Genomic DNA, 15,638 nt, shown 5'->3' with positions numbered 1-15,638 from the left:
CTCTCATCCCTGCCAGCTGGGTGGTCCCCACATCCATGGTGACTGGAAGCACAATGCTTTCTCTTTGAAGAGGCCTTGGGGTGACTAGAGAATTTCTTGTCCAAACTAGACGTTTGGAGCGTGGAAGGCAGAGCTGACCAGAAGGGATGCCGAGGCAGTGGGCATGAATTAGGACCATCTGGCAAACCAGGATGTGTGGTCACCCTGGTTACTGGCCCCTGCAGGATGAGAGACCCACATCTGATCATCTCCCTGTTAACCCTGATTGCCTCCCACCCCAGCCACCCCTTCCCACTCCATCTCCCTCGGCCCCTCCCCCCATCTCCCCATCGCCTCGCCCGGGGGTCTGGCGTGTGCTCTTGGGCTGAAGCACGGCTGCTCTTTCCAAGGCCACTGTCGCACAGCGACTGTTCTCTTAGATGGGCTCGGTGGGAGGTATGTGTCTCTGGTGTCCACACCCAGGCAGAGACTCTGCGCCATGGGTGATATAACCACCAAGGCAGCATGACAGCCCACGCTTCTCCTCTCCTCCAGGGTTGATGCCGGGAAGCTCCACTATCACAGGAAAATTCTGAACAAAAATGGGCTCATTACGATGCAGTCACATGTGATCCGATTACCCACCGGAGCCCAGCAGCACTCAATCCTCCTCCTCCTGAACCGGTTTCATGTGGACAGGTACAGTGTGTAGACACCAAAACGCTTCCTTACAACTGTGTTTCAGCCGTGTATGTTATGCCTTTAAAGATCTTAGAGGCAAAATCAGAATATGATTAGCTTTTTAAGAAAAAGATATTTACCATCTATTTCTGATTATGAAAATCAAGTCATGCTTATTTAGCAAATCTTGAAATTATATAGAAAAGAAGGGAAAAAAAATACCTATAACCCTACAGCCCAGCAATAGGGACTGGTATCAAATTTGGGTGAAATTTTGGGAAAAGTGTAAAAATTTTAAAAAAGTCAAATTTGATTTGTTAGGGTAATAGAGTTCGGTGAGTGGAAGAGAGAATAGTGGACTAAATCAAGATGTGTATTTAAATCTTTGCTCCTGACTTGGGCACAATCATTTGACCTCTCTGAACCACAGTTTCCTGTTCTATAGAATGGCCATGGCACAGTGCTTGGTACTAGTTCATACACAGTAAAGATCTGTGCCTTCATTTATTCTTTCATTCATTAAAAAGCAGTAAAAATGCAGAAGTGGGTGTCTCTGGACTCCACATATAGGCCCTCCCTGCTGCTAGACCTGTGGGCACTTAAAGCCAAGTTCACTTTCCCCAGCAGCGCTGGCAACAAGGCTCCCCTCTGCCCCTCCCCCAGCCTCTCCCAGACACCCACAGCTGAGGGGCCCTTCCTTTGGTGGCCATTAGCTTGTAAGCATTTATAATGCCATCCACTTCACAATAACAGTGCAACCCAGAAGGGAGAGTCAGTGATACCGGTGAAGTCAGAGGTAGAAACCAGGGCTTCAGAACCAGAGCAGTGTCATGACTTAGTGAAGAAAGCACTGTATTTCAAGGAAGGAGACCTAGCTTCACATCTGATGCCTGAATTTTAGAAAAGCTTCTTTATGAAATAATCTCAATCCTTTCTTACCAAGTGATTTATAAGAAAGTATATAGATGCTTCCTAAACTTCAAGGTATTATCAAAAGATGGAAGACATCTGAAAGACTCATTTCATGGAAGTTTTAGCCGGAGTCTAGGGTGTACACTGCCACTAGTTCGGTGACCTTGGTGGTGCGACTGAACCACTCATACCCCAGGTTTTCCAGCTGGGAAGCACAGGAGTGGGGCTGGAGACCTAAGACCAAGGTTCTGCAGTTTGATATGTTGTCATTTAAATCCTGTTATCTTTAAAAACCAGGCAGTCTTCAGTGATAGGTCCAAAACAGTGAACTGTTTTGTGTTTCTCACAGGAGGAGCAAATACGACATCCTCATGGAGAAGCTGTCAGTCGTACTGAGCACACGGAGCAACCAGACCGAGACGCTGGGGAAGCTGAGGGAGGAACTGGTGAGCTGCCCGGACCTTCCCATGGACGGGGCTGAACCCATCTGTACCACAGTGGCGATCTTTGTCGAGGGTAGATTCAGTGAGTTGCAGTTCAAAACCCTGTTATGGACTTGGCCGTCCCCAACTGTGAAACAAGCGGGATTTTCCTTTGCTTTATTTACAGAATGAAAAAGTCCTCAGTCTTTACATCCTTCCAAAAGTTCATATGGAATGGGTCACTCTGGGCATTTAGATCGACTTTCACAATCAAGCTTGTTACGATCTTGTTCCCACGAGTTTTGCACTGAAATAACAGAGTGGCTATACTGAAAAGAGGTTGAGGTGACATAGGGAGAAAGGCAGGTACCTCAGCTGCTTCATCTCTGGGCCCAGGAACAGAGGCATTGATGAAGCAGTTGAGGGGAGGAGAGCACAGAGGCGATGCTGCTTCCAGTCTGATTTGAACAGTCTTCAGTCGAAGCTGAGAAAGAGCCAATACTGGAAATGGGAGAAAAATAAAATTGCCCCATAGGTCCAACATTAGAACTTAAAAATGAGAGTCAAGATGCAGGGGTCACAGTAATTAGTCCCCAAAGGAGCACGGTTTGGTGCCTGGTTGTAGACGCCGCGAAGAGCCTTCTCGCTCCTCACCTCGTGCTGCTTTGGGGAAGCTCTGCTCTCTGATCTCACCGTCCAGAGGAAAAGGGTCTCTTCCCTATTGTTAATTTCATCACATGCCCAAGTCTCTTCAAAGCAGAGGCTGTGAAGCAAGGCTTGTGGGTCAAATCTGGCCCCATACATTGTTAAAAATAACTCTGACCTAACATTTTTTTTAAATTGACATTTCGCATTAAAATCTAGGTTACCAGCTTCCCATGAACTATCAGAGGCTCTGACAAGCCTGGGCCCACGGTCTCCTGGGACAGCAGTGATCCAGAGCTGGCTGTGCGCTGGCCAGCACCCACCCACCACCCCCAGGCCCCTTACTTCCTGTCATCACTCGAGACACCGTGGCAGTGCCATTTGTCATTCCATGAGCACTGCTGTTTGGGAGGAGAGAAATATTTCCCAGTATCTGAGTGTCTATCAAAAGCAGAACATAAAAGGTAGACTGATAAGGACTCTTCCTGAGAGACTGTAGTCAAAATGAAGGACATTCCTCCATGCTCACTAAAGAAATATCTGCCCAGTTTGTTCTTTAGATTGTTTGTCCAGCCCATGCAGACACTATAGATTGAAACCCTCTGCCCCTCTAAATCACTCGAGTGTGGAGATCCCAGGCTAGTCTGGTCTCAGGTCAGCACTATGGATGATCTAAGTGACAAGATGTGACTAATACAGGACATTATTTGTTTGTTTACTTATTTGTTCATTCATTCAACAAATACTTTAGTAAGTGTCTACTTGGAGTCAGAACTGTGTTCTGCACTCTGATGACAAAAATTAATGAGGACAACGGGGCTCATGCTGTCACAGAGAATTCTAATCGGAGGTTGCCGTGTGGACACACACTCAGGCCAGGGTGCCACTTGGAAGGATGTGGCTGAGCTTCACGAAAGGAGAGATGTGCTTCCTCAGAGAGCTGGGAAAAGCTTTGTAGAGCAAGTTACAGTCGAGCTGGGCCTTGAAGATGAAGTGTTCCCAAAGGAGACAGAGGAGAGATGGCAGCAAAGGCAGGGAGCTATAGGAGGTGGTGGGATGTTCCCGAGGTTGGCAGTGATCCAGTGGGTAACCAGGTGGTAGTGGACCTCGGCAGGGTGTGGTAAGAGTTGTGGGTGGAAAGGAAAGTTGGGGCCTGGTAGAAAGGTCTCAAGTGCCAGGCTGAGGAGTTAGGTCTTAGCCGTTAGCCTGATAAAGTGCTGGTGGCTGCTTATAAGTGGAGACATTGCAAGAGAACTGCCCACAGAGATGCTTAGCACAGATTTGTTGAATGAGTGTATGACTGAAGGAGAGAGTGAGAAGGAGGAATGAGTTTGAGTGAGGATGAGGCTCGTGACGGATTTGATTTTAGAATTTATTGAGGATGAAGATCTTCTGGGACTTTGACTTGGTGATGTCTAGTCAGCAGTGGGAAATAGAGGTCACAGAAAGCTGAGCAGGATTTAGTGAATGATTAGCCTCTAGATAAGGCTGATGCCATGAATATGGATGCTGTCTTTCTGGCGGAGCTGGGAAGGCATCTTTCTCTTTTTAGCTGGGCAGATTGTGCGAGCCCTTGGTGGCTACCCTCTCTTAAGGCTAGGACTTCATTATCCTCCCTCACTGAGGATGGTTCAGGGCTCAGGGCTATGTGTTAAGGGCTGGGGTTTGATGGATGGATTTCTGTAGGGTCTCTCCAGGATGCTGGGGGCACAGCTAGATTAAATAGAGGTGCCATTTACAAGGCAGTGGGTTGAATGAGCCATATGTGAGTCGTCTGTATTTCTTTGATAACCATATGTTCTGCTGGCTCGTCTGAGCGGTGATCACACATACAGCAGCCCTCAGACATTTGCCGCCTCTCTGTCCCCAGAGCGTAAGAAGAAACCGGTAAGACTCCACCAACATCTCTTAGTGGTGAGCGCCTCCCACACCTCAGTTCATCACTTACAGCGGTGGTAACTTGCCTCAGTGCTCCAGGGGCTGCAAAATCAAATGCTGGCAGTGGCCTGGTGGGTAGTATGAATTAGTGAAAGAGGCCACATGTGAAAAAATGTTTTGATACCAGGACAGATTCAAGAGATATTTAACTTTCCTCTTAACTACGATGAGAGAAAAGTAGCACAAAAATGGTCCTTAAAAGGGAACTGACCTTCAGCTTCACTGTGTGAGGGGTCTGATGGGAGGAGAAGGCTCCACCATCCCGGGGCAGCCTGCCTGTCTGGAGGGACCAGCTGGTCCTCACCTCCTACCAACTGCTGCGAGGAACCACAGGCCTCGGATTTGTTGCCAGATCCTATTTTTTGAGAGAAACCAGAATCTGGTTTTTTTTTTTGTGGCTTTTTTTTATTTGTTTGTTTGTTTATTTTAACATGAAATCTCTCACTTTTCAATATTGGCAAATAAATCACTTAAAAAAAAAGTGTAGATGAAAAATCATGGCCTGCTCTGGAGGCTGCTGATCTTAACCCCAACAGTTAGGAGCGCTTGGCACACTTCAGTTGTGTTGCAGGGATGTGAGTGCTGGGGTGGGTGTGCTCATCCTCATTGTGTTGAAACTTCACAGATAGACTAAATCTTTAAAAAATATTTTTTTAATTTTATTTTTTCTATTCTGCCTGTGAGAGGTGTGAGAGGTGTGTGTGTATGTGTGTCTATTAATAATTAACACACCTACTTAGTCAAAAAAAACAAAAGAGAGGGGTAGGTATAGCTCAGTGGTAGAGCGCATACTTAGCATGCTTAGCATGCATGAGGTCCTGAGTACAATCCCCGGTACCTCCATTAAAAAAAATAATAATAATTTAAAAAGAAAAATAAAGAAATAAGTAAAAATGAAAAACAAAACTATATGAAGAGGTATACAGCGAAAATCTCCTAGCTTTGCCCCCATCTGCCTCATTCTCACCCCTTTCAGGTAGATCCTTTCAGGATCTCTTTAGGCAAATCTCTTTCCCCTCTCTTAATCCAAACATAGGATCGTTTACATACTGCTCCAGACTTATTTTGTTCCCTGGACAAGGTAGCTGGGCGGTATTTCCTCATTCGTACCTCCAGGGTCTCCTCATTCGAGATAATCAGTTCACTCAGGTCCTGAACTTGTGTTCGTTGACAGGACCCTCCAGTGGTTTCAAACCCCTTGCTTGCACCTAACAGCAGCATTTAAACTGTGTTTCGGCAGGGGCTGTGCGAGAGGACGTTTAAGCGTCTGTACCAGTACATGCTGAACGCGGGACTGGCGAAGGTGGTGTCTCTTCCCTTACAAGAGATCCACCCCGAACGCGGACCTTGTAAGACGAAGAAAGGTAAAGGTAGTCTCGGCTCTTCCCTGGGCGACAGGGACGGCTTTCACGTCTCCCTTCTAAGCACCAGCCCATCTCTCTTAGCACGTTCTGCGCTGCAGAGCAATGATTTCATGTATCTTCTCAACTCTTTATTCCTCAGTGCTTGGCTTGGGACCTTCGTTATAGAAAGTGCTCAGGAAATGTCTGCTGATTGAAAGCAGCTCTGACTCCCAGCAGATGTCTCTGTTTGGCTGTCCCTCCAACATCTCGCATTCCCGGTGTCCAGAAAACAAATTCGTCTTTTCTTCTTATGCTAAGCCACTATTCATTCTTCAGCCAGCATTTTTTATGTCCCTAATCAGTGTTGCATGATCTCATTCCCTAGCTCTGCAAGGTAGGTGGTATTATTGCCACTTAACATGTAGGAAAATTAAAGTTAAGGGATGCTAAGTCACTTACATAAGGTTATGCAATCATTAAATGGTCAGGGTGGGATTTGAATCTTCTAAGAGGGTTAAACTAAGGACAATTGACCATAAAACTTTCAGAACCTTCCTTAGTCCTTTGTTTTTCTCCAATCTTGATTTTTATCCCATGCTGTGGTACCCCTCCTGATTAACCAAAGTCATTTAAAATGCTGGGGGTTAGACCTTTCTGTCAAAGATTATGGAAGGAATAGATGTGTTTATCTGCACTCTTCCTAACTCCTCCCTAGTGATGAGAGGGATATAAAAGGAATACACCCACAGGTTCAAAGAGATAGCACAGGAAATGACAGCAAGGGGAGTCGTCAGCAACATTTTTGTGCTCAAAGGCAGATGGACAAATGATAACCCACCAAGTAGACTGGTAAAGTTAATGCCTTGTGGGACAGTAGCCAAGAGTGGACACCTCCAACCTGAAATAAACTGGGACCTATGAAAGCACCATTTTGGATGGGGCTGGAGACAAGAGGATTGGTTTCTAGTCTAAGTGAAAAGCCATTGCACCCCCAAGGCCCCTCCCCTGCTTAGCATAGCCAGGTAAGAAGCCTTTTCCCACTAAGACAGAGGTCTGGACGGTGGCTTAAACTTTCCCCGTCAGTACCTCCACTGTGTCCTTATTCCTTGGACTTAGCTCAAGAGAAGATGCACTGGAGGGTTTTGAGACTCTCAGACACGAGACCCAGCTGGGGACAGGGTACAGTGCTAATAACAGGGGCTGTGTGACAGTCTCCATACCCTACAGGATGGGAGTCCTCACTCCCTTTCCCACTGTGGTTCCTAGAACGCTGGTAGCCGGGCTTACAGTCTCCAGGACCAGAGGCTGGAGGTTTCTTTTCTGCAGAAACTGACCAGTCTGGGAGGAAGAGTCTTCTAGATACTGAAATTTAGGGGTTTCCCAACAAAATAGCTGGCCCGTGCTGGGTCACCCTTCATGGAAGCCCACACAATGGCAACCTCTCCATTCCTCCTCCCTACCCTGCCAAGCACGGGACTTTGGAGTGGCATTTTAATGTTTCATCAAGCATTTGAGAACTCTACCATGAATGTAAGAGAAACAAACTCACTGACTTAGGAAATAGAAACAAAGTGAGGAGCAGAAGAAAGCAGAAAGGAATCCTCAGAGAAGAAAAGAGAAGATACGCAGCTGTGAAACCAGAGCATGAGGCTGTAAAGAAGGGACATGCAGGGAAACAAACAAACAAACAATGAGGCTATAAAGGAGGGACATGCAGAAGATGAAAAAGGGGCCTTGGAAATAAAAGAAATACGACTATTGCAATGAAAGATTTATTGGAAGGAAAGATAGTGAGATAAAGTTGAACAAACCTGGAAAGAACAAAAACTCGAGAGAGATGGAAGGAGGGAGTTAAGTTGGAAATAAAAGGCTGAGCTGAAAAGATCCAACATCCACGCAGTAGAGGCTCCAGAGGAAGGGAGGGAGTGTGTTCAGGGGAATAGAGAGGAGATGATGGAAAATGGCATGAGGAATTTTCCCAGATCTGAAGGATTTAAGTTCTAGATCAAAAGACCTGGCAGGTGCCCAGCATGATGAACATAAAAAAACCCGAGATCCAACAGCCTGAGACTTCAGAAGTCTGAGGCTGAAGAGCCTCCAGAGAGGAGATATCAGACTTCCCTGGAGTAACGGAAGACCTTGGAGCAGTGCCAGCAACTTTCTGAAGGGAATGGACTTTCACCCCAGACATCTTTATTCAGCTTTACCATCAATGAGGTGTGAGAATAAGAACATTTTCATATGTGCAGATCAGACGTAACCCATCTCTCACCTCCCATGCTCCCTCTTGGGAAGCTGTGGGAGGATGTACACCATCAAGTGACAGATGAAACCAAGAGACAGGAAAACAGGGGGTCCAGGAAGAGGGGGGAACAAGGGAAACCCTGAAGAGATGATGAAGGGAGGCCATGATGACAGGCTGCAGGAGCACCCCATTCTGATAGGAGCAGGGAAGAGGTCTCCAGAGGGATGGGATCCATGCAAAGGATCAGTTGCCGAGTGCTTGTGGACGTGTGTAGGGAAGGTTGGACCCTGACACAGAGTTTGAGTGTGAATTAGTACTAGGTCCATAGAAAACTAGGCAGATGGGGGAAAAAGTTATTAACACCAAGGAAAACTAAGATTTAAAAAGGCTTAGGGCCTGTATGCTTGACTTCGTGGGCATAGCAAGTAACCTGTGGAGGCTGGCTTCACGGACAGCTCCAGGGACTGTGTGCTGAATGGGGTCAGACCACAGCATCCCCAACGTTTAGGTGGGTGCCTGCAGCAGGGAGCATTATGCTTGTTGGGTGACTGAACTGCCAATTGAAGGAGCCATGTCTCTTCCTTTACCTCTTCGTTTAGTCAGTGGAGCCACTGCCCACCCCTTCTGGTTTCCCTGTGTCTAAGTGGTGGGGAAGATGGTGACACACAGATGTTACTACACAACAGGTGTATAAAAGGCAGAAGCCCCTGGGAGGTAGTGAAGCCCCCCTGGAGCAGATCTCATCTGTGAGTCCCTGACATGCTGAGGAAATGTGTGACTGGCTGAATGACGGGAACTCCTCGGGGGAAGGAGTGGGTAGCATCAGCCTTTAAGTCGACTGGAAACTGGGAAGTACCACTGGGTCCTGAGGCAAGGAAGAAAAGGCTCCAGGAACTGAGAGGTGTGCTGGGGGTTCCTACCCAGCATTTGACCTATAAATACAATTATTCAGATGCCTAAAATAGCATGATCTGTGGATCTAATAATCATTTTTATTTTCTGACTTATTGGAAGAAAGGCATTAAAAATAAACAAATGAGTAATTCTTTTAAAGCAGAGAAGCTAAGAAGAAAATAGCCTTAAATAACATCTCCACAGCTTTAGGTCCTTGGAAATTCCAGCTAGCCCTTTGAAACTTACAGACACCTCAATGGCCTTCGATGTGAGACAGTCCAGGGTTAGAATTCTTGTTCTGTCACTTCTTGTGGGGTTATCCTTCAGCAAGTTTTGACCTCTCTCTGCCTCAGTTTCCTCATCAAGATTATCTGGAATAATACAACTTTCCAGAGTGTTGTGGAGCTTCCAGGAGACAGTGTACACAGAGCAGGGCCTTTAGGCCACATCTAGCAGTGCATTTTGTTTGCCTCACAGTGTTTGTTTTCATTGCAGTTGTTGGCATTTAAAAATCAGAAACTTCACCTACAAACTCAGCCTTTCAACTTCTCTGTAAAAATAAAGTTAGGGAACACTGAGCTGCATTCTTTCATAGCAGTTGGCTAGGCAGAGAGGGACCACCCCCTTTCAGTGGGACCCCCCCCCATTCACCAAGGACACCCTGCTTCCAGCTTGTAATTCACAGCCAGCTTCACTCCGGTCTGTCATCCACCTGACCCTTGAAGGTGTGTCCATGTTACCCCGTGAGTGGTCCTAGGTTTCTGGAGGTCTAGTTCTGGATAGAGAGGCCCTCCAAGAAGATGGGCCAGCCCGACTCAGAGCACAGACTGGGTACTAAGGATGGCGGTAGTTTCTGCTCCTTACATGAGATTAACAGGGCAGGAAGCTAAGGTGATGACAGTCAGCACTTTTAGGCTGTCACACACACGCAGTGAGCCTCTTCTGACTGTTCAGGAGGCTCATCTCAATCCCACGTGGTCTTGTCACCCACCCCTCAGCTGTTCAGGCTCATGGTCCGGCTTCCCCTCACTTCCCTGGCCCGTGGCGTCTCAGTTATTCACCTGGTGTGACTTTCTACCAACAAAGCCATGAGCTCCTTGAGGGCGGTGGCCACACCCCTTACATACTTTCTGTTCTTAATGCCTGCACAGTGTCTGCTGGGAACAGAGTAGGTGCTAAGTAAATGTTTAGCAAATTTAATTTAGTTAGGTGCCACTTCGGTGACTTTCCTTGTGCAAGAGACAAGAGATGAATGCACAATTTTAGTCTTTTCTTGCCTTGAGCTGCATTGTCCCAGGTTGCAAAATTAACATGAAACCTTCCCTCTAAGGCCGCATGGAGTAGACAAGACTTAGATAATAAATAAAGATGATGTATTGCTTCATGGAAATTTACAGGTGTGCCCGGATATATGTGAGTTGTTTCTAAAAGCCCATAAGCAAAGAGTTTGGCTTTAGGTTACTTCAAATGCATTACAGAAAGCTGCAGTGATCTGTTTGGCAAAAGGCAAAAGGCAAAAAAAAAAAAAAACCAAAAAAAAAAAACCTTGGTAATGAAAACAGTCACCCTGAACTGATCTGTTTTGCAAATTTGGATTATTTTCTTCAAGTGTTTAGCAGTCATTCTGTATTTATTAAATTGTGCTGAGAACAGAAGGGAAGAGAAATAGAAGTTAACTTTGTAATCCTTCAGAAAACGGTCGCAGTGGGAAGCAGTTGACAGAAGCTGGGCTCCCTGGGGCTAATGACTGAGGCGGGCATTTAGAGAGTTTCCCAAGTTCAGGGGCAAGGTGAGCCCAGCTCTAAGGAGAATGGGGTGATTCTAGCATCGGTACCTCCCTCTTTGTGATGTGGACTTCAAGCTGCTGCCCCATGACTCTTAAAAAATAAAAAAACAAACTTGACAAGATGGCAGGGCACAGATCAATATTTTTCTATACAATTTCTATACACTTGTAATGAACAATCCAAAAATGAAATTAAGAAAACAATTCTGTTCACATGAGCATCGAAAAGAATAAAATACTTGGGAATAAATTTAACAAAACAAGTACAAAACATATATTCTTAAAAACTGCAGAATACTGTTGACAGAAATTTAAGATCTAAGAAAATGGGAAAATGTCCCCTGTTCAAAGGTCAGAAGCCTTAACACTGTTGAGATGTCAATACTCCCCAGACAGTTCCTGTCAAAAATCCCAGCTAACTTCTTTGTAAAAATTAGTTACTTCTAAAATTCATGTGGAATTCCAAGGTATCCAGAAAGCTAAAATAATCCTGAAGAAGAATCACGTAGGAGGACTCACACTTTCCAATTTCAAAACATACTGCAAAGCAAAAGTAGTCAAGACAGCATGGTACTGGCACAAGGACAGACCTAGAGACCAATGGAATAGAACTGCGAGTCCAGAAATAAACCCACAATCTGAGGTCAACTGGCTTTCAGCAAGGGGGCCAAGACCATTCAATGGAGAAAGACGCCAATCACAAAAGGCCATTACTGTCTGATTCCCTTTAAAGGGAAATCCTGAACAGGGAATCTAGAAGTAGCTTAGTGAATGCTTAGGACTGGGGTTGGGTAGGGGCATAGCTGAAGGGTCTGAGGCATGAACATATTCTAGAATTGACTGGTGATGGATACACATACCTGTGACTATACTAAAAAAAGAAACAATAACATTGACTTGTATAGTTTAAGTGGGTGAATTGTATAGGATATGAGTTATATCTCAATAAAGCTGTTAAAAATTAAAATAAAATAAAAAACCAAACCAAGAAACACATAGCTAAATTATGATCATTAAAATGCCAAAAGGGGACATTTAAAAAGTTACAGTAGGATTAAAGTATACAAGCTAGGAAAAAAGAGAAATGGCCATACTAAGGAGGATTGACATGCAATAAAATAAATATAAAGGTTTAAAAAGAGCTTTGAAACCAGAAAAGTGGAATTAAAAAGAATGAAGATCAGAAACACAGAAAGGATAAAGGGCGAGCATAAACATGAAAAGAACAGAAGGTTGTCAGGAAGATTTAAAGCCTAGAAAATGAATGGTGCTTAGAGGGAAAACAGTTCAAACAGTTAAAAACAGCAAGATTTCCTTAAGTTAAAAGTGACAAGATTGATTAAAGGACACCAGCTAAAATATGAAGAGTAATTACTATCATTAATAATTAAGATAACTAAAGGAAACAGACGTTTTAACATAGCAAAAACTATTAAAGGCAAAACTTGAAAGAGTAGGGGAAGGGATGAAGTCCTCAAAGGCACAAACTCTGGGACTTGGGTGACTTATGTGGGGGTGGAGGCAGCTCTCCCAAGGGGGTGCGAGCAGCAGGTAGGCAGGGAGAGGAAGGTGCGCCCTTGTGGGAAGACAGCCCTTTCCTCCCACTCCTCCTCGGCTTTCCCCCAGGACAGGGCCCGCTCAAGCCCCATCAACCTCCCTGATAAAACGCACTTGAACGTGCAGAAGGAGCAGGCTGGCGGCAGATAGAAAGACAGTGGGGGCTGTAGAAGAATCTGGAGAATCGGAGGGGAGAAGTCGGTATTAGACGTGCCTCGGAGACAGGACTGACCTGTGGTGAAAGGCTGGCGACATTGTCCTTCTGAAACTTTCTGTGGTGTAGCCGGCTGATTGCTTTGTGGTTTGGGGGGTAAGGTGGGAACACTCCCCGGAGTGGAGGAGCCCGAAGGCAAGTGCTAGGACATGTGAGTGCAGGGCTGGCTTACAGGTGACCAGCCTGGCTGCCGAGGGGTGCAGGGGGGCCGGTGAAGTGACCGGGATGTGTCTTGGTGGTTTTGTTCTTGAACAGCACCTGGCTTGGAGCCCTGGAGAAAGGCTCCCTGTGGTCATCACACTCACCGCTGCAGTTTCCCCCCAACCCACCCTCTCGGCCCTTCCACCTGTTGGTCACGCTCTAAGAACTCTGGGGACCGAAGCCATCTGACCCGAGGGTTTGGGAGGTGGTACATGCACCGGGTATTGAAAGATGACTCTGAACCTCTAGGCTGAGACAGCCTCTGCAGTTCCCTGAACCTGTGTACGCCCCGGTGTGCGCGGCTGTCGGGACCTCGCCGCCTTGCGCTGGCAGCCAGACACCTTAGACTCCGCCGGCAGTCTCAGGGCTTGAAAAAGAGGAAGCAGGGGTGGGGTGGGGCGGGGAGTCTACCAGTTTGTTAGCCGTTTTTCAGTCTGTCTTGGGGTAAGGGTGGAGGGGGAGGAACCATCCAGAGAATATGCAGGGCACCGAGCCAAGTGTTAGTTCTCCGGCTCTGATCCTTTTATCACCCCATCTTCTCGCTGCTTCTCTTTCTCCTCATTTCACTGATAAGAAACTGAAGCACAAAGCACTTGCTTTGAGATCACAGAGCTGGGAAGTGCTGGTGAGGGGAGTGAACACAGAAAGAGTGACCCTTGGGCCCCTGTGCTGCCTCCCGAGGGCGGCAGGACTCAGGGACGTGGGAGCAGGGTGGGCCAGCACCCCAGTCTGGGTCCTGCTCCGAGGGAGGGGGGCAGGGGCTGGGGTGAAGATGGCCTGCATTGCTTCACGGGCAGGAGAGTGGGAGGACTTGGACTCCTCCATCAGGCCTTCTTTGCCCACCAGGAGCTTCCAGTCATGCCTACAAAATGAAAATAAAATCTCTGCTTGGCATAGAAACCTTCCCAATTTCTCCATTCTCACCCTCATTCCTGCCTCTCACATCACCACCCCTTCCCAGATGGGTGTTCCTTGCCCACCTCTGTGCCTTTGCTGATGCCCTTCCTTCTGCCTGGATTGTCTGTCCTCTTCTGTCGAGACAACTCTTCCGTACCCTTTAATATCCCACCCAAATCACCCCACCTTCCCCTGTGCAGCCCTGTCCTGCATCTTTCTCTCCTTTGCCAGCTCTGTGCATACTGGGAGCACATCCAGCCAAAATAACATGCCCTGAGCACTTGTGTGCACTCACTCTCTGAGTCCTTACCCCCAGGTCAGTCTAGACATACTGTAAAATTATCCTGACTTCTACAGAAGGAGCCAGAGGCTCAGAGAGGTCCGCAGCTTGCCCATGGTAGGGGCAGGGGCCCTGTCTGGTCCTTCTCTCTGTGTTCTGGGCTCCACACAGAATAAAGGCTATAAAATTGAATTAAAGACCCTAAGCAGTCTCCAGACATTTTCAGCCCCGCTGAGTAGGCCTCACGCTGGAGCCCCCCAGGGTATGTTTTTCCAAGGTTGTGGTGGTGCTAATAGTAATGGTAAAGCAGTAACAAGCATGGCTTACTGAGCACGACCTGTCTGCCAGCGCTGTCCTGAGTGCTGTGTGAGGAAGGTGCTGTTCCTGTCCCTGTTCCGTAGCTGAGCAGCCTGAGGCACAGCCGTCGGATCACTCAGCCGTGCTCCTCCAGCTGGCACGTGGCAGAGGCAGTCCTCACCAGACAGACGCACTCCAGAACCCATGCTTTTAACCTGTTCCATCACCCTGGGGTGTGGGCTGCAGTGCCTTCCAGCCTTCTGGGCACTGCCCCCAAGTCTGTCCTTCCGTCTCTGGTCAGGCTTCTCTCTGCTGGTACCCAAGGCAGTCATCTCCTTACAACGTCCTGTGGGCTTGCTTGTGTTTTCAGTTTCCCAGCACCTCCTGGTCCAGCCCCATTCCCTATTCCGTGTGTGTGTGTGTGTGTGTGTGTGTGTGTGTGTGTGTGTGTGTGATGAGGGAGTAACACTCTGAATTTACATAACACCTGCCTGGCTTACCAGGCAGGACTGTCACTTTGCTTGTCACTTTTTAAGACGAAGTCTGTCCTGGGGCTCGTTGGTTGCTTTTATTCCTTGCTGGGTTAATCACAGGTGAGGGTACCACTCTGCTAGGGGCCAGATGAGATGCTTCACTGGAAATGTGAGAAACATGGGCTGTTGGTCCCACATCACAGCCATTCTGGGTTTTCCTTTATGAGGAGCAGTGCTTTCCGATAGAAATTTGAAATTCTGCCCCCGCCAGGTGGTCCAATGTGCCTTGCTGGCCACCAAGGCATCGGTTAGATCCCTCGAGTCCTCTGAGCTTGTTTTCCTTATGTGGCAATAATAACTTGAAGGAGTCACGCAATGCTTAAGTTAAATAGCTTCCAAAAACACCTGACGCAATGCCTGGCTCATCCCAGGTGCTCAAGACTCAGTCCTTCCCTCCTGCCTTTCTGGGTCTTCAGAATGTCTGAATTAAGCTATTTTTCATGCTAAGGTGGAGCCCATCCTGGTCAGTTGACACAAAAGAACTGCGTGATACCTTTGCACGGAACTGCTGAGACACCACGTATTTAGAATGCCGAAAACTCGGTGCGTTTGAGCGCGTGCGCAGGGGTCTGACTGGTTGGATTTCTCTTGCCTTTTGTTCCTAGAGAGAAAGCCCTGCGCCCAGGGGTTGGGAGTTGCAGTTAACAGGCCCATGATTCCTCCAGGGGGTTGCAGGTAACCGGGGTCTCCCTCTGGCCCCTTCTGCTTTGGCTTCAGCTGACTTGTGCTCTAGAACAAGCTCTTAAAAATGGCAAGCATGAGCTGAAGGGATTTTAATAGTTGAGATTCTGAGTCTGGAAGAACTCTAGATTGA

General features: G+C 47.1%; 1 protein-coding gene across 1 annotated transcript in view; it reads left to right on the top strand.

Annotated features, from left to right (window-relative positions):
• GTF3C1 (general transcription factor IIIC subunit 1) overlaps positions 1-15,638 on the top strand; it is a 63,333-nt gene that overhangs the window by 6,162 nt on the left and 41,533 nt on the right. The window contains exons 4-6 of the mRNA XM_006201423.4: positions 535-678; positions 1,922-2,018; positions 5,818-5,941. Coding sequence (XP_006201485.3) covers positions 535-678; positions 1,922-2,018; positions 5,818-5,941 — 365 coding nt within the window. The remainder of the gene's footprint in view (positions 1-534; positions 679-1,921; positions 2,019-5,817; positions 5,942-15,638) is intronic.

The sequence above is a fragment of the Vicugna pacos genome, chromosome 18, assembly GCF_048564905.1.
Source record: "Vicugna pacos chromosome 18, VicPac4, whole genome shotgun sequence".
Taxonomy (NCBI): Eukaryota; Metazoa; Chordata; class Mammalia; order Artiodactyla; family Camelidae; genus Vicugna; species Vicugna pacos.
This window is presented reverse-complemented; position numbering and strand designations above follow the sequence as displayed.